This window comes from Sarcophilus harrisii, chromosome 6, assembly GCF_902635505.1.
Source record: "Sarcophilus harrisii chromosome 6, mSarHar1.11, whole genome shotgun sequence".
Lineage (NCBI taxonomy): Eukaryota > Metazoa > Chordata > Mammalia > Dasyuromorphia > Dasyuridae > Sarcophilus > Sarcophilus harrisii.
Window position 1 is genome coordinate 160303508 of NC_045431.1, and position 26968 is coordinate 160330475.

Below are 26968 nucleotides of genomic sequence, written 5' to 3' on the forward strand. Positions count from 1 at the left end.
CCAAATCTGAGTACACTTCCAGGCTGAGTACACTTCCAAGCTTAAAACTGGATATCACTGAGTTAGGGACTGATGGATTATAAAATCGATTCTATATAAAACACAATAACACCTAAGGTGTTATTGACACCTTAGATTATGTTGCATTTTTTTTTTTTCTGGGAGCTACAACAGTTATTCAGCCAGTCAGCAAACATTTATTAAATGTGATGCTAAGGGGTCCCTACCCTCAGGGAACTCACAATTTATTGGTGGGTAATAGAGCTACATTAGATTCTTAAGCAGTAGGAAAATGTACTTCCAGGAGAAATAGACCATCCAGCACCTTCCCTTTCTAATTGGCGTTCTCCTCTCCATCCACACATATGATTTGTTTTCTTTAAAGACTTATTGATGTGCTTTATTTTTATGTTACAAATATTTACATATTCCTCTCATATCGCAAGAACCTTTTTGTCATAAAGCAAAAAACTTAACTAAAGCTAATAATGCAGTGAACGCATTTGAAAATGCCTGTAGAATTCACATTTGTAGAACACTGCCCCTTCAACTCCAGTCTTTTAATTAGTAGAAATCCATCTCCTTTAGACTCCCCATACCATTGAACAGAAAAGAAAAATTTTAATAAATATGGATATCCAAGTAAAACAAATTTTCTTAATATATACAATCTCCGCGCCCCTCCCCCCCTCTCTCTGTGTCTCTCTCTCTGCCTCTCTCTTTCTATCTCTATGTGTCTGTTGTTCTGTCTGTCTTTCACACACACACACACACACACACACACACACCGCTATGCCCTAAATTGAGCATCTCTCAATAGTGGATAGAATATTTCATCCTCAGCTCTCTGGAATCATGAGGGATCATTATATTAATAATAATCTTTTTCTCCAAGGATGATTATATATAAACATATAACAGAAAACTTGCCTCAGGCTAATTATGCGAGACTGACTACATACTGAATCTCAGAGTTGAAAAGAACTTGAAGGGCCATTTTTTCCAATTTAGGCCCCAATCTTTGTTTAGTCTTTTCAGCTATGTCTGCCTCTTCATGACCCTCATTTGTATTTTCTTGGGAAAGATAATACAATGGTTTGCCATTTCCTTCTTCAGCTCATTTTACAGAAGAGGAAATTGAGTGATTTATTCAGGGTTACACAGCTAGTAATTGTTTGAAACTAGATTTAAACTCATGAAGATGAGTCTCCCTTTATTCCAGATCTAGTGTTCTATCCGTTGTACCTAGCTGTCCCTTGAATATAGATGAACAGTTGAATAAATTAATCTACAAATGGTCTTTTTAGCCTTTATTTAAAGACTTCAAGTGAGAAAGATCCCACCAAATCCTCAGATGGACAGTGGCAATTTTTGAATAAATGCAATTGTTAGGAAGTTTCCTTATAGCACAGCTAATCTGCCTTTTTACAATTTGCACCCATTATTATTATTTCTGATTACAGAACAAATTTAATCCTTTTTCTGCAAGAAAGCCCTTTCTATTTTTGAAGGCAATTATCAAGATAGTTTTTGGTCTTATCTCAATTAATATTCCTTGAGTATTCAACAAATCGAGTAGTGGATAGAATGCTGAACACTTACATATGTGTGACTGTGATCAAGACACGTATACCCTGAGCCTGAGAATAATGATATTCATGATTTTTAATTTCACAGGATTATTGTGAGGATTAAATGGGATACAACAATGTACAGAAAGTGTTTCACAAATATATTAATTGATATTAGTATTGCTATTATATATTATTGTTTTAAAATGTTGCACCATTCTGGTTGTTCTCTGGAAACTTTAAAATACACGTGTGTCTCTCTGTGTATATATATGTGTGTACATATATGTATACATACATGTGCATGTCCATATGCATTTTATTTATATATATTATATATGTGTATATGTATATGTTGTTTCGGTCTTGTCCAACTCTTTGTGACTCCATTTGAGATTTTCTTGACAAAGATACTGGAGTGGTTTCCCATTTCTTTCTCCAGCTCATTTTACAGATGAGGAAATGGAGATTTACCTTAGTTAAAAGATGTTCCAATTTTATTAATTAGTGATGAAATACGCAAATATACTGCTAGATAACTCAGTATGATAAGGTTACAAAAAGGAAGGAACTGAGACTTCAGTAGAAGTGGTCACTTTACATTAAGAGGCAGTACTCCAAACAGTACAATCCTTAAAATATAATGTGACTGGTTAGAATGGATGAGGACTATCACCTCCTTAATCCCAGACACAGTCTCTCTTAGAGCAGCCTAAATTTTCATTAGCTCTCTAGTGCTGTTCTACCATCCCTCCCTGGACTCATCTTGGACTTGTAGTCCACTAACCCTTCCATCCTCAGAGATTTTTCATGTAAAGTGTTTCTGAATCATGCCTTTCCCTATACTTTACTTATGAATCTAGTTTTTAAAATTCAAATATAAGGCTTTACATTTATTTTGTTATATTTTGTCCCATATATTCAATCCAATGTCTCGTCTTTTCCTTTTTTCTCTTTCTTCTTCTCCTTCTTTCTCTTTCTTCTCCTTCTTCTCCTTTCTCCTTCTCTTTCTTCTTCTCCTTTTATTTCTTCTTTCTCTATCTCTCTCTGTGCCTCTCTGTTTCCATCTCCATCTCCCTCCCTGTGTCTGTCTGTCTGTCTGTCTGTCTCAAAATCATGACATTTGCTCTTTTCCATAAAAATCCCACTAACTGTGAAGACCGCGTATTTTAAAATCAGCCAGAGTGAGGAATTCAGGTTAGGGGAAAAATTGTCAGTCTTTATTCTCAGTGAAGAAAGATTGGAGGTGGAAGGGAACCAGCAATAGCAATGTGTGCAGCTGAGTCAAGAAGCTAGCTAGACCAGAAGCCACAAGACCAGCAGCTATGAGTGTAGAACCCATGCCAATCTCTCCCAGCCTCTCTTCCTGTCTCCCTGCCTCCACCCACCAAAATCGTCATTTCCTATACAACACATCAGGATGTGTTGCACAGAGAGTGGGCGGGGGCCATTCTTTATCCAATCATGTATATTAATAGGGTATAGTCCAATTACTATTTAGCCTCACGTACTTGGGACCTCAGTGCATCAACTCAAACCTCAGCCCATTACAACTAACAATTTTTCAGCAATCCTATATACCAATTCTTCTAGTTCTCTAGCCCAGATATTCTCAAACCTTTTTGTCAAACCCTTTATACTCCTTTTTTGGCGGGTGAGGCAAGGGAGTTAAGTGATTTGCCCAGGGTCACACAGATCATAAGCTTAATTGTCTGAGGCTGGATTTAAAGGCAAGTCTTCCTGATTTCAGGGTCAGTAGTCTATCCGCAACATCTAGCTGCCTTCTTTCACACTCCTTAAAACTGTTAAAACTCACTTCCAAAGAGATTGTGTTTATGTAAATCTCATCTGTCTATATCTATCAACATATAAAATGCTGCATCCCTGTAGAGATTATATAGGTGCTTAAGGGTCTGTTTAGATGTGGCTCACAAGGAGACAAGAATAGACATTTCTAAACTGCTCCCATCCTTCTGTGATGAGGAAGGCAGGAGCTTGAGGTCAGATGCTGGCCATTCTTCCTTACTCAAACAGAGGGGATACCTAGATACCTAGCTAGAATTGTAATCATCTGCTCCCTTAAATAGTGTTAATCTAGGGGAACCATTATTCCTTAATAGTGAAACAGTGTCTCATGGTATATATTTAAGACTGCTTTCCCACCAATTCCACAATGAATATACATATATATTCCACAATGAATACACAATATGGAAGACAAATAAACTCATTTATTCAAAATGACAGAGAAAGTATACCTGTGGGAATATATAACAGACAATATAGATGGGAGTGAGATGACACAGCCCAAACAATAAAGAGAATCTCAATTCTGACCCAAAGAGAAATTCCTTGAAATCTCTAGTGAGGGAAGTTGGGGAAAAGGATATAATAGAAGTTGTTGGCTCTCTATATATCTACTGCTTCTCCCTCATGAAGGAGAAGCTTGAATGGTCTCTCTCAAAGGTGGAAGAAGTCTCTTGTCTACTGCTTTTACCAACTCTGTTTCTCACACAGGTAAGGAGCATTGAGTAGCCAATCTCTACCAATAAAGATAATGTCATGCAAATGGCTCTATGTGAGCCAAGGGTTACCAATATTTTCTGTATTTAGAATGAAAATATCTTAATATTATTATGGGTATAATTTCCATCCTATAGACCCTTTGAGAGTATCTTGGGGCTTCATTATCTATCCTGGCTTTTATCTTTCATATGTACCTTTTAAAAATCTAGGTTGGTTGGTGAATTTTCTATAGATACACATTATTCTATTTAGATAACAATCCCCTCCCCCAAATCAAATGACATATTTCCTTCTCTACCCATCAGGTACCTCTCTCACACTCCAGTTCCACTGCTAAGACAATTAAATCAATGTTAAAAGTCACATTAGATTTTTGTTTTTATTAAGTGGCTGGATTTATTAACCAACTCAAATGACAATTGGGTGTGTAGACACAGTCTTTAGTGTAACTGTTGGAGAGAAGAATCATCCCAATTTCACCACCGACTATTCTACTTTCACCCACTCCCACATCCCAGACCAAGCCCACTTCCGGAGACTTAAAGGATAATAAACAAACTCATTTCTGTTGTGAGTGAAAGAGAACATTGTTCCAGCTGGGCAGACACTAGGACTCTTGCTACAGGTACAAAAGCCACCGTGCTGGTTCTAGCCTCCATTTTCAGCTCTCCTCCAAATCCATCCTTTGTGACTCCAGACTTCAAAGTGGCAAAGTGTTCAACATAACTAGTCTTGACCTTAGCTTTGGGATGTGCTCATAAAACAAGGAGCTTTCAGGAGGGAGGTGGGGGTTATACACACAATATGCTTTTAAGTTTAACTTGCATAAATAACATTTTGTCTATCATTTTCTTGTCTAGCCAATCAAGACAATAAATCACACCCTGATTTGTTGTAGTGTCTGCCAATTTCCAAGGTGTAAATATTCACATTTAAAATTTAACAGTTGGTTCTTAGGAACCATTGTCAGCCAGTGGAAGGAAGTTCGCCCTTTCCCTAGTGCCATCAAGGAGCTGCTCTCTGGTTATATTCATACCATATGACCATTACTGAATTTTTTCCACTTCTTCTACCTCTATTTCTTGGAACAGTAATCAAATCTATTCTTGGAAAGTAAACATTAGTATGATTATCCCATAACTCCACTCATTATCCCTACGATATTCCTGAATGTAACATCTCTCCAGAGCTACCATGCTTTGTGTTGCCTTTTTCTAGTAGACATTAAGATCCCTAAAGGAAGGAAGGAGTTGCCTTAAGGTTCGTATTGGTATCTCTAGAGTTTTGGGGGCTAGGTGGTGCAGTAAATCCAGAGTCAGAAAGACTCCTCTTCCTTAGTTCAAATTTCACCTCAGATGATTAATTCCTAGTTATGTGTGACTGGGCAAATTACTTAAGCCTATGCCTCAGCTCTTCAACTATAAAATGAACTGGAAAAGGAAATGACCAACTTTTGGGGAAAAAAAAAATCCCAAAAACAAATGGGGTAACAAAAAGAATAAACAGAACCTCTCCAGAAGTTAGGATAGTGTCACATAGTAAATGTTAATAAATATTTTTCATCCATTAAGTTATGGAACATATAATGTTAGAAGTAGAAGAGGTCTGATAGTTCATTTAGTCCAATCCCTTCATTTTTTGAATGAATAAATTGAGAATTAGAGACTAGGTGGTTTGTCTACAGCATGTTATCAGCAAAGTTATTGAGTAGAAAGGGGGCTCCTGATGATGAGTTTAGTACTTTTTCTTCTATTCCTTGCTACTCAGTTGGAATATATATATTGGGGACCACATAGAATTTTGATGCTAATTGAGAAATCACTATTACTGAACTCCTGGTCCAAATTGAGACCCAGGATGTGTCTCATTCATGTAGTTTTTTGGAGCCTTTTATAAACAATGTCCTGTAAGAAACTGGAAGCAAAGAGAGAAGTGCTCTCTCCACACCCACAGCACACACTCAAATAAAAGTCCTTCAGTACAGTTGAGGTGTTCTTCTAAGGCCTTAAGATAATGTCTTCTTTCTGAGTGAGTGAACCAGTGGGAGTGGCAGAGCTGGTAAGGTGCCAAGAAAATTTCAGGGATGAAGATTCTAAACCATGTCTGCTATTAACAGAAAAAGAGTAGAATAGAAAAGTCACCCTTAATCTTCAAGGGACATAATCACATCAACAGGGAAAGGTGAGTTAGTAAGGAGATCAAATTCCAAGCTTGGGCAATGAGTCAAAGGAGCTGCCAAGTAGCATACCAGGAGTATGACGACATTCCACTGATTTCACAGAAGATGAAAACTGAAAATGACATTTAAAACAGAAGCAAAGGACTGAACTAAACACACCATCCAAAGGTGATAACTGAAAGGATAAGGCAAGTCACTAGAATGGTTCCTCCTTTTCTAGGCTTGACACATTTTGGAAATTTTTTAGAATGACTAAAGTGATCTCTTGCCAAAAAAAGGCCTGTCATCACTTTGAAGATTTTCCATGTCCCCGAACATTCAGGGGAAATGTAAAAGCTCCCATAGATTCAGGTCTTATCTTTATATTGATGATTTTCATGTTTATTTGTCTAAGCCTAACCTCTCTCCTGACCTCAAATTTCTAAGAATCTACCGTACATCTTGAATCAGTTATCTTGCAGATAACTTAAACTTAACATGTCCAAAATCGAATTCATTATCTTCCCCTCCAAACCTTCCCATTTTTCTGTCTTCCCTATTATTTCATTATCTTCCCTTCCAACCTTCCCGGTTTTCTGTCTTCCCTAACCTTTCTCTTGACCTCCAATCTCAAATTCCCAAGAAACTACTGTACATCTTGAACTGGGTATCTTGCAGATAACTTAAATTTCCCATGTCCAAAAGTAAACTCATTATCTTCCCTTCCAAACCTTCCCATTTTTCTATCTTCCCTATTATTGGGAGGCCTACCACACTCCTAGTCCCTGAGGCTCACAATTTATGTAACATCCTCCACTCTTACCCCCAATATCCAATCAGTTGTCAAGTCCTATCATTTCTACCTTCATAATATCTCTTATATATGTTTATTTTCTCTCTGACTCTGCTACTATCCTGGTGTAGAGCCCTAGCAGCTCATTTCTGAACTATTGCAATAATCTATTTCAGTTTATTCTCCACTCAACTATCAAATTGAACTTGCTACAACACAGGTCTGAAATTATATCACTCTCCTATTAAGTTAACTCAGCAACTCCATATTGTTTCAGGATTAAAATTTAAAATATTATCTTTGACTTTGAAAGTTCTCCTTTTTTTTTGCCCTTTCCTACCTTTCTAGTCTGTTTTTTATACCATATACTCTATGATGTTCTTTGATATTTAGTAGCGTTGATGCATTGTTGGTGGAGTTGTGAACGAATCAATGAAATATTATTTATACAAAGCACTTAACACAACGAATCCAACCATTCTGGAGAGTAGTTTGGAACTATGCTCAAAAAGTTATCAAACTGTTCATACCCTTTGATCCAGCAGTGTTACTACTAGGCTTATATCCCAAAGAGATACTAAAGAAGGGAAAGGGACCTGTATGTGCACGAATGTTTGTGGCAGCCCTTTTTGTAGTGGCTAGAAACTGGAAACTGAATGGATGTCCATCAGTTGGAGAATGGCTGAATAAATTGTGGTATAGGAATATTATGGAATATTACTGTTCTGTAAGAAATGACCAACAGGATGATTTCAGAAAGGCCTGGAGAGACTTAACATGAACTGATGCTGAGTGAAATGAGCAGGACCAGGAGATCATTATATACTTCAACAACAATACTATATGATGACCAGTTCTGATGGACCAGGCCATCCTCAGCAACGAGATCAACCAAATCATTTCCAATGGAGCAGTAATGAACTGAACCAGCTATGCCCAGAAAAAGAAATCTGGGAGATGACTAAAAACCATTACATTGAATTCCCAATCCCTATATTTATGCCCAACTGCATTTTTGATTTCCTTCACAAGCTAATTGTACAATATTTCAAAGTCTGATTCTTTTTGTACAGCAAAATAACGTTTTGGTCATGTATACTTATTGTGTATCTAATTTATATTTTAATGTATTTAACATCTACTGGTCATCCTGCCATCTAGGGGAGGGGTGGGGGGGTAAGAGGTGAAAAATTGGAACAAGAGGTTTGGCGATTGTTAATGCTGTAAAGTTACCCATGCATATATCCTGTAAATAAAAGGCTATTAAATTAAAAAAAAAAAAGATATTTAGTAGCGTTGATCTGCTTGCTATTTTTTAAACATAATACTCTATCTCCCAGCTTTAGGCATTTTCTCTATTTGTCCTGTATCCTTGTGATTCTCTCCTTTCTTATTATGCCTCCTAACTTTCTTATGAGATTTTTAGTGTGAAATATAGCATTTTGCATAGGGAGTTACTGAAGTTTCCTAAGTAAGAGCAATAGCATGGTCACATTTGCACTTTAGAAAAATCACTTTGGTATCTGAATGGAGGATGGATTGAAAAGTTGAAAAACTAGAGTCAGCCAAACATCTCAGCAGGCTATTGCAGTAATCCATGTGGGATATGTTAAGGCACTGACACAGAGAAGTATCAGTGTCTGAGGAGAAAAGAGGAAATATTTGAGAGATATTATAAAGGTGACATTGACAGACTTTGGAAAAAGATTGGATATGGGATGGGAGCAGGGGGGAGATAGTGAAAAGTCAAGAGTGACAGCTAGGTTGTAAGTCTGAGGGACAGGGAGGATGCTGTTTCTGCCTTTAACAGCAATAGGGAAAGTAGGGCGTAGGGAGAGTTTAAGTGAAAAGATGATGAGTTTTGGACATGTTGATTTTAAGACATCCACCGACATTCAGTTGGAGATGTCTGAAAGGCATTTGGGGATGCGAGACTGGAGGTCAACAGAGAGGTAAGGTAGATTTGAAAATCATCAACATAAAGATGGCAACTAATAAAAAAAAAGAGTTTATGAGATCGCTAAGTGAAGCAATATAAAGAAAGAAGAGAAAAGGGTTCAGGACAGAACTTTCTGAGATACTTATGATTAGAATTCAGCATAAAGATAGTAACTAATTCCATAAAAGAGCTGATGAGATCACTAAGTGAAGCAATATAGAGAGAGAAGAGAAAAGGGTCCAGGACAGAACCTTCTGAGATACTTATGATTAGAATTCAGCATAAAGATGGTAACTAAAAGAGCTGATAAGATCACTAAGTGAAGCAATATAGAGAGAGAAGAGAAAAAGGGTTCAGGACAGAACCTTATGAGACACATGATTAGAATTTATGATTTACATGAGAAGCTAATAAAAAAAGCTAAGATACAATTAGATAAGTAGGGAGAGAACCAGAAAAGTATAATTTCCTGAAAATCTAGAAGGAATAGAGTATAAAGCAGAAAAGGATTCCTGGTGTCAAAGGTTGCAGAGAAGTAGAGGAAAATTAGAAAGGAGAAAAGGCCACTGGATCTGGCAATTGGTAACTTTAGAGAGAATAGTTTTAGTGAAATGAATAAGAAGCTGGATTGTAAGAGAGAAGAATTGAGCTACTTACATGTCCAAAGGAAATCCAGAAGTTTAATGAATATTTTGGAGTTTAGAGAATTCAGATTCCCCTCCTGAGTATCCTTATGGCCCCCATATCCTGAGTCATCCACAAGCATTCCCTTTTTTTAAATGGAGTAAATCCAGAATAAGTCACAGTCTTGGAAGACATATAATTCAATTCAATTCAGTAAACATTTATTAAATACTCAGTACATTGCCAGGCACTGTGTTAAGTGGGAGGAGATATAAGCAAGAAAAAGAAAGCCAGTCTCTGATGTCATGGGAGTTTACAATCTAAAGTGAACCATCTACTTGGCTCTGCTTCTAGGGCCCCTCCTTTATGAGTTCTCTTTCCATAAAGACAAGACTTAGTTGAACCTTGAGTGGTAGTCAGGCCAGAGATTGTTAGGTGTCTGGAACCTCAACCTCCCCAATGTGGTTGTCCCTTTACTTTTGACCCTTAGTAATAATGACACTTGTGTAATAAATTTGTTAAATACCATATTAAATAATCACTCTGTTGCATCCAGCATCATTTGAAGTTTGTTCAGCTTTTTGATCTTGAATTTTTTGTTTGATTTATACTTTGTTTTCACTGAAATCATAGATGTGGTTATGATATCCAAGATATCCAATAATTTCACCCACTACTTTAGATAGGCCATAATTTAGAGACTCTTGCTACTATCCCGGTATGGGGCCAAAGTTTGAATCGGAGGTCCATGGCTGTGGTGACATCGGTCAGGGATGCTACACAGAGTGCTAAGCTGAACATTTGGTCAGCCTGCTTGACATTATTACCAGGGAGCCATTGCAATGGACATCCTTGTCATAGTTATTCCAACCCTATTCATGAAGACATATTTTGCTCAATCTCTTCTTCAGGCTAAACAGCTAAGAATGATCAGTCCAAAAGGCAGTCTCAGAAGTAAATATTAGAGAATAGAGCCTGATCCAAAACACTGGACCAGTGCACCCCATATCTCAGCAGTTTCCCAAGGGATTTTGGGACCACATGAATTGGATTCAATCCTGGGAAGCCTAACACCAGAAGAAACAGAATATACTGTTTATTTTTATATTCTTCTTCTGAAATAAAGCTCAAAAGAAATCTTTTTTTTAAATGTAGATGGGTCTCATATTTAATTTCCTTAAATGTTAGTGTGAAATCAGCTTTGGTAGAATCTTCTCCAGCATATAGATTATCATTATTGCATCTTAAGATGCAATGGAATTCTGCAATGACAATTTGAGGAATCTGAGTATAGGCTGAGTGTTTGAAATTCTGCATAGACTATCATTTGTGACATTTGAAGAGAGAACAAAGAAAAAGGATTAAGGGAACTTATCTTCTGAGGCAACTGAATCTGATACCTTTCATATGAAAAAACACGAGAAGAGACTAATTGGTACCCCAAAGGAATTGAATGAGACTATTGCCAGAATTGCGAAGGTAAGAAGCTATAGTGATGGTTAAAAGCAGTTTTGGCTGTGATCTTTTTCAAAGGTAATTCATTGAAAAATAATTTTTTGTTCTATTGTTTGTTGCACTATTGATAAGTAGTATTAGCTAGAAATCTTAATTATTTAATATTCTGAGATTAGAGATTTGATAGATGAGCAAAAACATAGGAAAAGAGTTTTCTAAAGTTTATTAAATAATACTTAATAAACTTGAGCAGAAACATATATAATCCATTAATTAATGAGAACAATGTTGTAATTTAAAAAATCAATGTGGAAATATAAGAAAATATTGAGTTAGTGAAACATGGAGAGATAGAGAGGGAAGAAGAGAGAGAGAGAAGAACAATGTTGTGATTTTAAAAATGTGGAAATATAAAGAACATAACCCTTGAGTGAGTGAAAGATGGAGAGACAGGAAAGGAGAGAGAGGCAGAAAGACAGAGATAGAGACAGACAGAGAGAAAGATGATCCCTTATATTGGTTACACAATCCCTTCCTTCATTGGTAATTTGTTCTCTCCTGATAAAGATACTTAATATATTATACAGGTCCCTAAAGGATTAAATAAGACACAAAGGTCAGAAGAATGAATAAAAATAGAGGAAAATAATTTTTTAAAGTGCATTCTACTTATTCACTTTTCAAAAGAGAGTGTCATAAAAGTCCCTCTTCCTATTGCTCATGTCATTCCTGCTACAGTATTTCCTTTTTTTTTTGCCTAGATCTCCGTCTCATGGAAAATAGATTAGTCAAGGACATATTAAGCAGAAAGTTTCAGCCATTGTTGTGATACCTACCTGTCCTCAGATATGATAACTGTTGATTGTGGAAGCCCTGCCATAGGAGGCTCAGTGCCTGTTTGAGGTGGTCTTGATGGCTGGATACTATAGGTTCACATTGGATGTTTATATTAAATGACTTATTAAGTCACAAAATAGTTTTTTTTTAAGATTTATGTTGCTCTAATATAGTAAAGATATGAAGAATGTACAGTGACATGGCTTCTAAAGCCAAATCCCCTTCATCTCCATTTGGAAATGTCAGCTCTGTAAGGCAGGGTGTAGTGACTTAAACCTGATCTTCAGACATCCACTTAGTTGGAGAAGCCAGATTTTCAGAGGTGGGATCTTTTCTACAACCTTCATGACCAGGAAGCCACATCAACACAATAAGAGGCCACCAGGATGGTGCATCAAGGGAGGTACAGCTTGGAACTTGCTTCATCCCTAGTCTGCTCAAGTCCTGGTTTTGTCCTTTCCTAACTCATGTGGAGGGAGCGGGGGACACTAGATATTGGATAGCTTGTTCAAAAACAGAGATGGGAGAGTAATTGTGTTTGGAGAAAAACAAAAAGAATACCAGTTTGACTAGAAGATGATATGTGTACTAAATCTAGAAAGATAGTTGTGAAGAAATTTAAATTTCTTGTGAAGAAATTTTCAAACTGAGTTATTTATCTGCTATCCTAGAAGTAAGAGGCAGTCTTCTCTTGAGCAGGGGAAATAGTATATACTGACCCATATCTTTGTATTTCTCAACATCCCTTCATATATCTTAGGCATTTAAGTGAATTAAGGAAATAGGAAATTACTTATGAATAGGATCATTCATGTGAAATACATATTGGCATCCAAATAAAAATGAAACTATATATCCTCTTAAAAACGAAAAGTATCTCCTTTAGTGGGGAATCTTTTTGTAGCTCTGTGCATAATATTGAGGATTATCATTAATGAAGCAATTGCTAAGTGGTTTTGAACAATTCTTTTGAGACTCTAAAAACCTGCCATAAAGGTAGAAACTCTGGGTAGAAACAAGGTGAGATGAGTGAATAATATTCCACAAATCTTCATAGAAGAACTCATTTCACTGTTATCCCCCCACTTCACTTACTTACACTCTCATTCTTTCTCCATGTTGTAACACAGGATCTTCCTACAGATGTAATAGTTATGCATCTCTTTTCAAGGGTTCTATTCCTAGTTTCTGTGGTAACTTTGACCATCTTCAATGTATTTACTCTTTCTATTCCCAACTTTTGGTGAAGAGTCCAAATATGCTAGGTATCAATCTGTTCAGCATTAGTACAGAGCATAGGTTCAGTTACCAAACTCTCTACTACTTACTGGATGTGATCTGGGAAATACTCTTCATTGTTCTCCTTATTTGGGAAAATTAGCAACATCTTGCAAATTAAAGAGGATGCCCTGTCAAATGGTAGTATGTATGTTGGAATATTATTGTGCTATAAGAAGTGATGAAAGAGATGATTTCAGAGAATCTTGAGAAGCAAGATGTAGAGTGAAGAATGTAATGTAGATGAAGTGAATTTTTGTAAACATATTATAGGATTCTGGCTTTTAATCCAGTTTTCTATCTGCTTCTGTTTTATGGGAGAGTTCATCCCATTCACACTTACAGTTAAAGTGACTAATTCTGTATTTCTCACCACCTTAATTTCTCCAAGTTATGCTTTTCTTCTAACTTTCCCCCAGTTATACTTTTCTCTTTCCTTTCCCCCATATTCCCCCCCCCCTTATATTGTTTTATATGCAATCTTCTTTCCTAGTTCTTTGTCTATGAAAATTATCTTTTTGGCTTAAATTTGGAATTAAAAAGATATTTCAAGAAATAAAATAAAATGAATGTTAACTTAAGGAACAAGGTACCCTGAGGGACAGTCAGAAGATGAAATGTGCCAGGTAACTCAAACAACTGCTGCCATCTTAACCAACACTTCCCCTTCAAATTCCAGTGGAGACAGACTGGAACTTTGAAGCTAGGAGCCCTGAAAATAGAAGTCTCTCTATTTGCCTGTCAGTCTGTCTGTCTCTTTCTGCTGCCCCAACCCATCTCCAGAACATTGACCCTGCTTCTGGCTTAGGTCCTATAGCTATCATTTAGGAAATTAGCCCTTGCAGATATTGGACTGCCTCTTCAATAGTCACAATTCCTAAAGATGTAGAAATTAAAATTTTTATCAAAGCCTTTGATGTCAATTAATTCAACATCAGATAAATGAATATAGTTTTCTTGGTGGAAATTACATTTAAAAAAATACCATCTATGTGATTCATGGGGAGCTTTCCAACTGACTTGCAGTTATTTTTCAGCTGAAACTCACATTTCTCAACGCCATTCTGCATCTGTTGCCTTCCTAGTTTCATTTCCACAGAATGAGAACCCCCTACACCTAGAAAGCTCATAACTTCTAAGCTTACCACTGTGCTGCTAATTCATGCCTCAAAGATACCACTTTCCTGAGCTTTTCCTATTTGAAGGGCCAGGGATCAGATTACCAAATTTCTCCCATCATGTTTCTTTTATAGAGGTCAGAAGCTGGACTCTCATATCTTCATTCTCTACTTGTGTATGCTGCTTTGCCTACTTTCAACTTCTCAGAACAAGATGCCCCCAAATCTTTAGTGCCCATTTTCTTGCCTTTTTCTGTATTATTTCCCTTTTTAGATTGTAAGCTCCTTGAGGGTAAGGACTGCCTTACTTTTTACTAATTGTATTCCCAGATTTATTATATAGGTTTTCATGAAATGGATTTTTTTGTTTTATATTGAATCCTCTTTCAAGTTCACCTGTGTACATTGAAATTTTTTTCTTGTTTTGTATTTAAATTAAAATGAATAAAATATGTCCCCAGAACTTAACAATGCCTGACTCATGATAGGCATTTACTAAATGTTCATTAGATTGGATTGGATATGTATTGGCTTCCCCAGTAGAATGTGAGCTTCTTGAGAACATCTATGAGACTTAGTACTAAGGAGACATCTGCAAAATTGGCTACTACACAAGTCTAATACATTTCCATTTATATTTTACTAATGAAGAGTGCCTTCTGACATTATGGAAACAAATAAAAGTAACATAGAAGGATGATAAGACTTTTTGTTTGTTTTAATGGAGAAAATTTCCGGAATTCTTGAGATCCCAAGAATGATACTTGAAACTTTCAATTTAATTTTTTAAAAAGTTTAATGAACTATAAAATAAATATACTTCCATTAAATAATAAATAAACTATTTACAAATGGAAACATATTTTGTTTTCCCATGTTTTTGTATGTACAGAAATACCAAATCTTTCAGCATAAAAATTGACATTTGAAAATTAAAAAAACAACAACATCAGATTTTAATAAGCAAGATGACACGCAAGAAAAAGAGTTTTTGTATTTGTGGCTGTGATATGGCAGTCTGATGTGGCAGTTAGCTGAATAGCCTGTTAAGAAACAAAATATATGCGTTATCCATGAGAAATCTATGAATTTCTTTCCCAATCAAGATCAAGAAAAAAAGTGGGGGGAAAAAAGATTAAATACAATTTCTGACTAGAGGAACATCCTGGTAGTGGCCTTTCCTGCCATTCTGATTTCAGCCTTACAATCAGTGGTATCTGTTATTTTATATGCCTTCTTCAATGAAAGAATTGCATGTGTATTATATAATCAATTAGAAGCATAGAGCATAGATAATAAAATATTAATTTTCACTTTTCTCAAGGAAACATACCTAATTTAGTAGCATAGAATCAGGAGAAAAACCCCTGAAATAGTCCTGAATGTTTGTTGTGGCAAGTTTGTACGGAATTCCTCCCTACAAAACAGTGCTTGAAGCTAAAATGGCAGGCCTCCTTTCCTATAGCCATTAATTCTATGTCTTATTTATAGAAATTTATCTTGTATTCAATTCAATACCACATAGTTAAGAGCTCTCATTTAAAATTTCGGCTATCCACAATAATGCTCTTACTTCCAAGTAGATGAGAATTATTATATCTGCCAGAATTTGTCTCAAGTACAAATAACCAAAGCAACTGTGTTGCCTCTTGAAATTGTGAATGAGACCAGATGGAAACTTCACCCAACCCATCATGGGATGCTTCAGCATAGAAACTAGGTTGGCTAATTTATCATGGTCAGCTTTGTTTATCTGTATACAAGAATATGTCTTTGTTTAAATGACACCCCCCCCCCCAATTAGTTATTTCCCACCTTCAAACAAATGAATGTATTACAATTAATCCCATGTAAAAACACAGACCTGTAAGCTACGTTCAGCTACACACTAATGATCCCATTTTTATTTTCTCTCTTGAGGTGTTTTCTTTCTTCAGTTTCTTGGTCACGAATGCTGTAATGTGCTTTCCAAATCCTGTGGGGAAAAAATTCATTGTAATCAAAGGTTTATTCTTCTACAGAGTTATTTTAGGCAGCTAGGTGGCTCAATAGAGCACTGGGATAGAAATCAGGAAAACTTATCTTCAGGAATTCAAGCCTAGTCTCAGATATTTATTAGGTGTGTGACCCACATAATCCCTTTTGCCTCAATTTCCTCAGCTATAAAATAGGGATACTAATAGCACTTACCTCCCAGAGTTTAAGTATCAAATACACAAAGCACTTAGTATAGTGTCTGCATATAATGTTTGAGAAATGCTTCTTTTTTCTACATATCATCTTTAAGATCCAGATAAAAAAATGCTTCCATAACGATTTCCCAAAATAAATATTTTCTCTTCCTTCTGAACCCCTATTCTCCTCAGTTTGAATTATAAATGTCTGAAGAATGTCTGAAGAGGAGAATAAGGGGGTAATAGTTGTTTTTAAGGAAAAGTAGATTAGATTTTTTTCCCCTCTAGTTTTCTCATTCAAATAAAAGCTATTTGCTTGAGTGCACCTTACCTGAAGATTTCTCTCCATTTAGTTTTGACATATTAGCAGAAAAAATAGATTATAACTGTATATACAAACCTAAAACAACCTCTGATTTGATGTGAATAATAAAACATTGGATGTCATATTTCATCATCCTTTGTAATCAAATCAAGATTTGCATAGGCAGTAATAATAAATAGTCATGACCACAAAAAAGGAGAGCTTCATTTCCTGAATTGCAGGACTGGTATGTATGGTATATATATATATATATATATATATATATACACAATTCCCTTTGGCAGAGTAATTTGAGACTTAAAATTTAGGCTCATGAATCCATAATATTTCCCAAGCTCCTTTAGTAAGATCATGAATCCCATTGTTGAATATTTAACACTTTACCTTCCTTGATAGTAACTTCCCTTGGACAGAATAACAAAATGGTGGTATCCTTAAAAGTATCTAGATTCTAAGAGTATGGGGGATTCCTGACTTTTATTGTGCCTGATCATGATCACATTTGGGGTTTCCTTGGCAAAGATTCTAGAGTAGTTTTACCATTTCCTTCTCCAGCCCATTGTGCAGATGAGGGGACTGAGGAAAGCAGGGTTAAGTGACTTTCTCAGGATCATACAGGTGGATAAGTATCTGAAACTAGATTTGAAGTCAGATATTCTCATCCAGCTGGGCTGCTGAGTATTCTAAGAGTATTAATTAATTGTGGAGAAAAGGACCACTTCTTAACGCAAATCCTTTATCTTTTGTTATTGTCAAGTTACTGCATTATTTATCCCCTTGCATGAGGGACACCTCAGAAGCTACATATAAGTCCAACCTTATCGTTTTTATCATTTTAAAAATGAAGAAAGCAATAAGTACCATAAATGAGACTTAAACTCAGGTTTTGTTCTACTGCACTACAGTTGATTTAAAATCAGATAAGACTTTAAAAGCCAAATCTTTAGTTCAGTCCCCTAATTTTATTTACAAGGTCAGGAAACAGATCTAGATAAGGGACTTGTCCAGGACCACCTAGTAAGTAAGTATTATTTGAACTCAGATTTTCCTGAGTCAAGCACTAGATATATAGCTAGATTAATGGGGACAGGGAAATCCAAGAAGACAGGTTATTTTCCATTGAATTTGTTTCTTACCTCCCCACTTCTCCCTCAGAGTGAAGGAGATTGATTCCTTTCTGAAATTACCAAATATATATATATATATATATATATATATATATGTATGTATAACAAGATACGGCATTTCACAAGGAAATCAGAAGTGGCTCACTAAATTATTTTTGGGCAATGACATTATAACAAAACCCTATGTCAATAGGGTAGTTTGATACTTTGCACCAAAGTCGTCAGTGTCTCCTACGTCCAAACTCAGTGTCTCCTACCTCGTCCCTCATGCCCAAATTTAGATTATGTAAGCCTTTGTTATCAGGTCCCACATAAAATTTCATCTTCTACAAGAGGCCTTTCTTGATCTCTTCCTCTATACACTAGTGCCTTCCCTCTGAGATTACTGATTACCTGCAAGATATTTTCTTTGTTTGGGGCAGCTAGTTGGTGAAGTAGATAAAGTGCCAGACCTGGAATTAAGAAGACATCTTCCTGAGTTCAAATGTGGTCTTAGACACTTACCAGTTGTGTAACCCTGGGCAAGTCACTTAACCCCATTTGCCTCAGTTTACTCATCTATAAAGGAAATGTCAAACTACTCCAGCATCTCTTCCAAGAAATCTCTCAATGGCGTCCCAAAGAGTCAGATGTAAGTGGAAAATGATTCAACCATATAGTTGTTTTCATGTTGTCTTCTATTCCTTCCTCCATAAATAGACTGAGATTCTTGAGAGCAGGGATTCTTTTAGATTTTCTTTGTAGCTCAAGCCATTAATAAAATCCCTGTCCAATACTAAGTGCTTAATAAATGTTTGTTGATTTGATTCTACAGGAGAAAAAATTCTTAAAGATCCATATGGAAGCAGGATTCTTTTTTTTTTTTTTTTCCATTACTGAAAATCTTTTTGATTCGGGGGTGAAGGGACAAGTGTGCACTAATAGCCAGTCAAGTTTCTATACTTTCTCCAAATAACATCATATATACTTAATTTTCATGATGGTTCAAATTTCATTACAATTTATGCAGCTATCAATACATGCTTCACTTTTATATTCAAAGTCATAAAACAGTATTTAACCACTACAACTTACTCATAAGTACATTTCTGACACAATCAACAGTAAATCCTGGGAGTGGCCTTGGGAAAATTGCTTCCTATTCTAAAAGTTCTGAAACAGGGATTTGCATCTTGCTGTACTTACTGTTTGGTAATGAGGACAATTGCTGAAAAGCAAAGGACGGAAAGGATGGCAGCTACAATGGCCAGTGCAGTGATGGAACTACCTCCATCCCCTAAACTGTGGGTCTTCATTGATTGTTCCCCACATCGTTCACCAAAGAAATCCTGATGACAGCTACAAATAACCCACAAGTAAACAATGTAATTCAAATTGAAAAGTCAGTTCTTATACATATTATCTACAAAGTATCTCAAGTTTTGGAAATATGAATTCAACTATAGTGTAGAAGGGAAAACATGTTGCTACCTTACAATGCCATTTTGTATTAGAACGTCTGTCAGTAGTAAAACAAGTTGAGATTAGTTTGGGTGTGATATTTCAAGAAGACACACCTTTTTATTCTTTATGTTCTATTTTATGACCCACTGATGAGTTCAATGATTTGTTATACAGCTTTAAAATCATACTATCACTTAATTTAGGTGACAGATAATTTTTCAATTGACTTCAAATTGGGCTTTTGTAGCAGAGCTTGCCCGTTAAAAAAAAAAAAAAAAAGCATGAAAAAGCATGAAAAGGACTATTTTTTTCATCTGAAAAGCATAAAAAGAACTATTTTTTCATCTGAAAAGCATGAAAAAGAATTTTTTTAAGGAAAAATAACACATATTAAAGTGATGGATTGCTCTGAAAAGCAATGTGCATAGTCAAGGATCTCTGACTTGGTTTATAGGAATTGAAAATATTAATATGGCATAAAACACTTACTTGCAAGTCACTGCTTCTAGGCTTTCTATGTATTTGCATTCACCATGAATACAATAATTTTTGTATTCTCCATCACATGGATTAATCTTTTTTTGTTTCCTTTTTCTGTTTTTAAATTTTTTCCTTCCAGTCTTGCTAGAGTTTTTTTCACTTTCTGTTCTATTTTTCTTGGGTTTAACCAAACGTCCAACTGGAGAAAAGAGAAAGTATTTTGTTAATGGAAATGTTTCCATTTTGATGTTTAAGAAGGAAAATATTGTAATATGGTTCTTTCAAATGAACAATTTCCATGCTTTGTGAAATTCACAAGCATCTATAGGTACCTGAAACACATAATGAACCTCCTTCAAAGAAAATAAGAACACAACACTTTAAAATCATATATTTACTGTGTTCTAGCTTTATAGCCAAGGAATTAATTTTTGATTGGATGTTTTCAATTTTCAGATTACTATTGGTAATAAAAATCATGCTGGTTGACTAAGGAGAGACTCTTGACTCTGGTAATTAACAGAACTAGAGGAATCTCAGTTATCATCATGGAGTTCAATACATTTTACATTTACAAGGAGGTAGTTTTCCCAAGTTCACATAGATAAAATGTGGCAAAAAGTGGCAAAGATGAAACTAATCTAAGTCTCTGGGTTCTTGTTCAGTGCTTTTGCCCCTATACATTTCTATTTCATGATAAAATGAAGAAAAGTTAGGATTAAATGAACCAGGGAATAAAATTAGAACTTGTCCATTATGATCAAGACTTAAATTGCTCTAGTATAAGTGTTACTAGAATAAAGTTAGTTTTCTTACCAGTACCTAAATCAACAAATGAAACCCAGAGTAATTAATTTTGTCACTTGCCAAGAGTTAAGGTTTTTCAAAAATGTGACAGAAGAGTGACAGAATTTCAACAATGACCAAAATTAAAACTGTTAAGGGAGATGGTGAGCCACTCTTCCTGTACATGGACTTATTCAATACTGGCACTCTATAACTGTCAATGAATTTCATTTCTTTGTATCTTTATGATGCTAAATAGTTCAGCTTGATTTTTTCCCATTTACCTTCCATTAGTCAGCTTTGTGTATAAAAGTTTACTTTTGAATACTTTTCCTAACCATAGCCAACATAGAAATTCTGCCATGGTTATGATCCTCTGGACTTTGCCGCCGCCCCCCCCCCATGTCTTCATGTAGGTGTCCCCTAAACTCCCCCCCCCTACACTTTTCACCTCTGTTTTATGATTTGTCTTCCCCGACTAGGATATAAGCTCCCTGGGGCCAGACAATTCCTGGCAAAGAGTAAGCATACCATGAGCGTGTGTTTCTTGCTTGTCAGCATACTGCTTTACTTATGATGCAAAAATAGAGTAGGATAAGTGGGAGTGGGGTAGGAGGGGGAAATGAGGAAGCAATATAAATCCTATTTCTCTTAATTCCAGGATGAACTTATTTGTAAAAGCTATTAGCAAATTATATGGGAACAATGAAAAGAAAAAAAAATCCCCGCCCCTACAGTCAATAACTTTCACCAAGGCCCATGGCATACAAAGCATTAGATAAAAGTATGTTGGGAATTATTCTCAGAAAACTGAAGCAAACCTATATTACGGGAGATGACAAATTGAAGTGTTGGTGATCTAACAGAAAAAGTAAACAATAAAAAATCACAAGCTAAGAGTTTAACCCTAAAATCTCTGACTATAGATAAGGAGAGAATCAAATACACAGATCAGGTCTTAGGACCCATATACAGAAATCAAAATCAATGAACATTATTCTATTTATCTCATAGGTGAAAGGAAAGAGGTAGATTCACAAACAATATGTGGGTCACTGAAATGCAATGGATGGCTAACCTCGTGGAAATTCAACTTAATAGCTTTTCACAGATGTTCAGAAAAATAAATAGATCATACTTTCTATGATAAACACTTCCAATTCATAATGCACTTCAATATACTTTTTTCTCTGCTAATATTTAGCCTAGGCAGTTAAGATGGAAGCAAATTGTCATATATAAAGGCAGATTATTTTGTTATAGTTACTCTGATATCATTTCCTCTAAATTAAATTTTATATAAATTAAAAACAAATTCTGCCCCCTTTTACTCTTTTCAACTTAAATTCCTATTCTCTTCCCCTTATTTTTGCCCAACCTTCTACCCCTAGGATGAACTGTGATGAGATAAATCTACTGTGTCCAGGAAACATTCAAGAAAAGGTAGGATGATCTTGCCAGATATATCCATGTTTTAAGTAGACATTAATTAAAGCAATTACTAAGGTACTTTCTCACTTAAAAAAATGAGTCCTCATTTTTATATTGAAATTTAAGATGGAATTTCATGAGTCCCCTTTCTTAGGGAATGTAAAAGTGTTTTAGTTAGGATTTTATCTTTTTAGCTTTCTTTGATTTAGAAAAAGAAGTCAAGGGTCAGCATCCTAGAGGTATAATGCAACTGTAGCAATTTGTGATGATCTATCATCTATCTGTCTGTCTGTCTATCTATCTATTTCTTAGCATATCAATCTAACTGTCCATCCATGTATTCATTTACCTATATATCAAGATATGAATTCATTTATGAAGATCTGCTTTTTGTCTTTAAACTATTTACAAGGCTGATTTTTAACTCCTCATTAAAAGTTTAAAATCTTTTGCAGCTATGACTACTGTAGCAATTATCTGTTTCTTTGACAGTTTCTAGATATTTTTTCTCCAGACCTATTCTCAACACATCCCTTGGAGTCTGATCCCTTCATTGTTTAGAAACAACATAATTACTTTCAGAAAAAAAGTGCAAAAAAGTGAAAGAAAGAAAACAGTTCACATTTACCTAGGAACCTTTGAGTTTAAAAGTTCTTTGCTAATAAAAACTGTCTGTTATTGCACTTAACACTGGACAACATGACTGGGGCGTATGACTAGGCTTGCCAAAGTCATACAACTAAGTACATACCAGACAAGACATAAAGTCAAGTTTTCCCATTCCAAAACTATTTTTCTTTCTGAAAGACCCCATTGCTATTCATAATCTAGTAAATTAAGCCATGAGTCAGATTAAGGGATTCAAAGAAGGGAAGGGGTTTTAAGAAATCATTTTAGTTCCAAGTTTCTCGTTTTACACAAGAAACATTTTGCCCATAGTAAACAGGTGCAGTCAAGACATGAGTACCCTGACCACACCACAGGTATTTTTGGGAGGGGAGGGGTTCTGGATACTATATTACATTGATACTAATTTCTTCTTTTTTAAATAGCTTTCTATCCTCAAAAGGGACAACATTCACCCCTGTAAAACTCTGTGCTCCCAAAATTCTTCTCCTTCCCTTTCCCCCAATCCCTTCTCTCAGACAGCAAGCAATCCAAAATATGTCAAACATGTGCAATTCTACCTATTTCCACAATTATCATGATGCACAAGCAAAATCAGATCAAAAAAGGGAAAAATGAAAGAAAAGGTGAATATGTTATGTTATGATCTACATTCAATCCCCACAGTCCTCTCTCTGGGGTGTAGATGGCTCTCTCCACTACAAGACCATTGGAACTGGTCTGAATCATCTCACTGTTGAAAAGAGCCACTTCCATAAGAATTGATCTTATTGCATAATCTTGTTATTGTTGTGTATAATGATCTCCTGGTTCTGCACACTTCATTTAGCATCAGTTCATGTAAGTCTCTCCAGGCCTTTCTGAAATCATCCTGCTGATTGTTTAATAATTTGTTCTATTAAGAAACGATCAGCAGGATGATTCTAGGAATATTCCATCATATTCATATTTCAGTTTCCTTAGCCATTCCACAAGTGATGGGCATCCACTCAATTTCCAGTCCCTTGCTACAAAAAGGGGCCACTTTTGCACATGTAGGTCCTCCTCTTCTCCTTTTAATGATCTCTTTGGAATGTAGACCCAGTAGAAACACTGCTGGGTCAAAGGGTTACACAGTTTGATAACTCCATGGGCATAGTTCCAGGTTGCTCTCCAGAATGGTTTTATGATTTAATAACTCCACCAGCAATGCATTAGTATTCCAGTCTTCCCAGATCCCCTCCAACATTTATCATTATCTGGCTAAGATGACAATCTTAGCCAGTCTGAAAAGTGTGTAGTAGTACCACTGAGTACTAATTTCTAAGACACTCCTGATGCACTTTGCAACTACCAAAGGAAAAAAGCTTCAGGATCAAACAGAAAATGTTCCATCCAACCTGGCCCCTTACTGGCTCTGTCTAGTTTTCTCAGACTTTACTCCCATTCCCCATTTTGTCCTACTTCAAGGCCCAGCAACATCTGCTTTCTTAGGTTCTTTCCAAGGGGCACCCTCATCTCCGGATTGCACCTTTGCTCTCACTGGCTTACCCTCCTGGAATGTTCTCCTTCCTCACTTCTGCTTACTGGCTGCCCTTACTTCCTTCAAGACTTAATTTAAATTCTATGATCTTTGGTTGACTTTTGAAGATCTTCTGTACCCCCTAAACCATCACTTCCTTGGAAACTGATGCAAACAGAGCTAACATGATTTATCTAAGATCACACAGCTAACAAATGCTTAGCACACAGTCAATATTTAATGAATGCTTAATGACTGACTCCTATATGAAGCATTAGAAATAGCTGTGTGTTTGCAAGAGATCCACTAGAAAACCTGGAAGGTAGTTTCCCTTAAGAGGATGTTTGACAAATCCCTGTATTCCTGTGCCACCTTTCACTTGATTTTTTTTTTTTTTTACTCACCTCTGATTGAGTCATCTAAGACATATCCTGACAACTGTGGGTCTTCTTCCTCATACTCTTCATAGTAGTCATATTCAGTCCCTGAGGATATTTCACTTGTTGAGGATATTTCACTCACTGTAAATAACTCAAGTCCATCTGGGTTATGGTCCCCAGAAAACAAATCATTTTTCTCAGGATAAGAAGTATCTTTGGCGTCCGATGCAGCAACATGATGGCACACTATGGAACAGAATAAGAAAGTGAAACAGGAATTTTGGTGGATTGGCCACATAGAGTGGAACACAGCGGTGAGCTTCTTTCTACCCAAGTCACAGCATGTACACTGACTGCAGAATAAGTCATTTGTAAAAGCAGATTGACATTTTGCTCACAGGTAAATCTGGATGCTTCAATGCTAATTCTTTTATTAGTACTTTCCTTTTTGCCACATGGTATGGTAGAGAGAACAGTAGTGTGAAAGTTACAATTCTGGGTCACTTACAGGATATGTTCAAAAAAGCTTTATTACTTTAAGCCTACATTTCCTTACAAATTTCAATTTGAGGCTCAGTTTCATATGAACCTGTGTCATATTAACTGGAGTCAAGAGTCTCACTACCACTAGCCACTTCCTAGGGAAGAAAGAGTTCTATAAACTATGAAGTACTATTCAAATATGAGTTATTATCATAGTACATTTAACTAGAAGACACCTTAGAGATCATATATAGTCCAACCTTTCAATTTTTATTCTAGATAAGGAAACTGAGGACTGTAATACAGTAATTTCTATTAAGTAGCACTGCTAGAAGCTTTCAGTAATAAGATCATAATGATACACAAAAACTATCAGCTGACATTATTTTCCCTCCCTTTATGGAAGGAAATGCTTCCACATATAAGACACTGAATTGCTTGATTCCAAATGAAATTGCAACAGGGAATGACTATATTTGCTTTCCAATGGATCAGGTTCTGTTTTTTGTCTGAATTAGGATATGCTGAGTCCCCTTTAGGACCTGTAGTGGGCCCCTGGCTCTTATATGTTAAACAGATCCTCCTAGTTTCACTGGGGAAATGTGAACTTCCAGGTAACAGTTAAATTTGAGTAGTGTAAAAAGGAATGGTAATGTAAGTTACAAGACTTCATCAGACACACTTGCTCTTCCTGTGACTTTCAACATCCTGTCACCCTCATAATAGACTCATATTGAATCTAAAATCATAGTATAGGAGTAAAAGGGATCTTCATCTGTAAAATGGGGATAACAATAGCACCTACTTCATACAATCATTGTGAGGATCATATGATAAAGTTGATAATATACATAAAGGCATTTTTCGAACATTAAAGTGCTCATTGCCATTTTAATAACAATAACAAGGAAACAGGCCCGGGACCTTAAGCAACTTCTTTCTCCCAGGTCACACAGGTAAGTCAGCATCCCGGCTACGGCACCAGTAGGACTTGTTTCACTGGACCAGGTCACCTCAGTTTTCCACCTGTTCAATGGGGATGCTGTCAACCTTAAAGCTCTGTGTAGAAATTAGCTGTTTTATAGTCGATATCTGGGGCCTTTTAAGGAAGTATTCAAATAGCGCTAGAAAGAAGCGAGCGCAGATGGGGCTAAGGCTACAGTTAAAGCCTCCTCGGAGCTGCTCAGCAGCTGCCACCTGCTGCAGTAGGTGCGCTCGTCCCCGAGCCGCCTCTCCCTTTTCCGACCTGCGTTCCAGAGGAGGGACTGACTGCGTTAGGGACTAGCCCGTGGGAAGAAGGCGGCGGCGGCCGCGCCCCGCACCCCAGCGGCTCACCTGCGCTCAGAACCAGGAGATACAGGAATAGAAGCGACGTCGTCCGTTGGGGCGGCGGCGGCTGAGCTCTCATTGGCCTCTCGGGGCGGCGGCTCAGTCTATGGGACAGCTTGGGTGAGGGGGTGCAGCTGGCTCGGTGACAGGGTTCGGTCCGAACTAGAGGAGGGAGCGGCGACCTTCCGTGCAGGTTCCCGTCCGAGGACCGAGAGCAGCGGCTCCCCGGACAGCCGGATCCCCGACAGCGGCAACAGCACCAAGAGAAGCGGCGACAGCGGCGGCAATAGCAGCGGCGGCGGCGGCAGGAGCGGCGGCAGCACTCAAGAGGTGCTCGCATTGCGGAGGTGCCACCGCATCCGCGGCTTTATAAGTCCCGGGCCGGGACAACCCAGGTCAGAAGAGAGGGGCTGGGCCCCTGACGTCACTGAAGCTCCTGTGCATGGGTGTGGCCAGGAGGCTTGTCCCAGAAGAAAGGCTGCACCCCAAAAACCACACACACAGTCAAGCCTTGTATTGTAGAGAGCTAGAAACACGGAGAGAAGCATAGGTAGCAAACGATTCCTAAAGCGTTTTAAGGTGG

At 36.8% G+C, this 26968-nt stretch overlaps 1 protein-coding gene across 1 annotated transcript; it reads right to left on the minus strand.

Moving 5' to 3' along the window:
• Positions 1-15135: 15135 nt before the first annotated feature.
• AREG (amphiregulin) lies at positions 15136-26761 on the minus strand. Its single transcript, XM_012552980.2, has 6 exons — positions 26392-26761; positions 24598-24819; positions 19858-20047; positions 19111-19263; positions 16164-16274; positions 15136-15342 (listed from the first exon to the last, which is right to left on the minus strand). The coding sequence occupies exons 1-5, from the start codon at positions 26723-26725 to the stop codon at positions 16181-16183; spliced, it is 993 nt and encodes a 330-aa protein (XP_012408434.2). The 5' UTR covers positions 26726-26761; the 3' UTR covers positions 15136-15342; positions 16164-16180.
• Positions 26762-26968: the final 207 nt, after the last annotated feature.

Coding starts and splice junctions, on each gene's coding strand:
- AREG (XM_012552980.2), bottom strand. CDS start 26,725: ATGCGAGCACCTCTTGAGTGCTGCCGCCGCTCCTGCCGCCGCCGCCGC. Junction 20,048..24,597: donor CTTAGATGACTCAATCAGAG/GTGAGTAAAAAA, acceptor TCTTTTCTCCAG/TTGGACGTTTGGTTAAACCC. Junction 16,275..19,110: donor ATTGTCCTCATTACCAAACA/GTAAGTACAGCA, acceptor TTTTCCCCACAG/GATTTGGAAAGCACATTACA.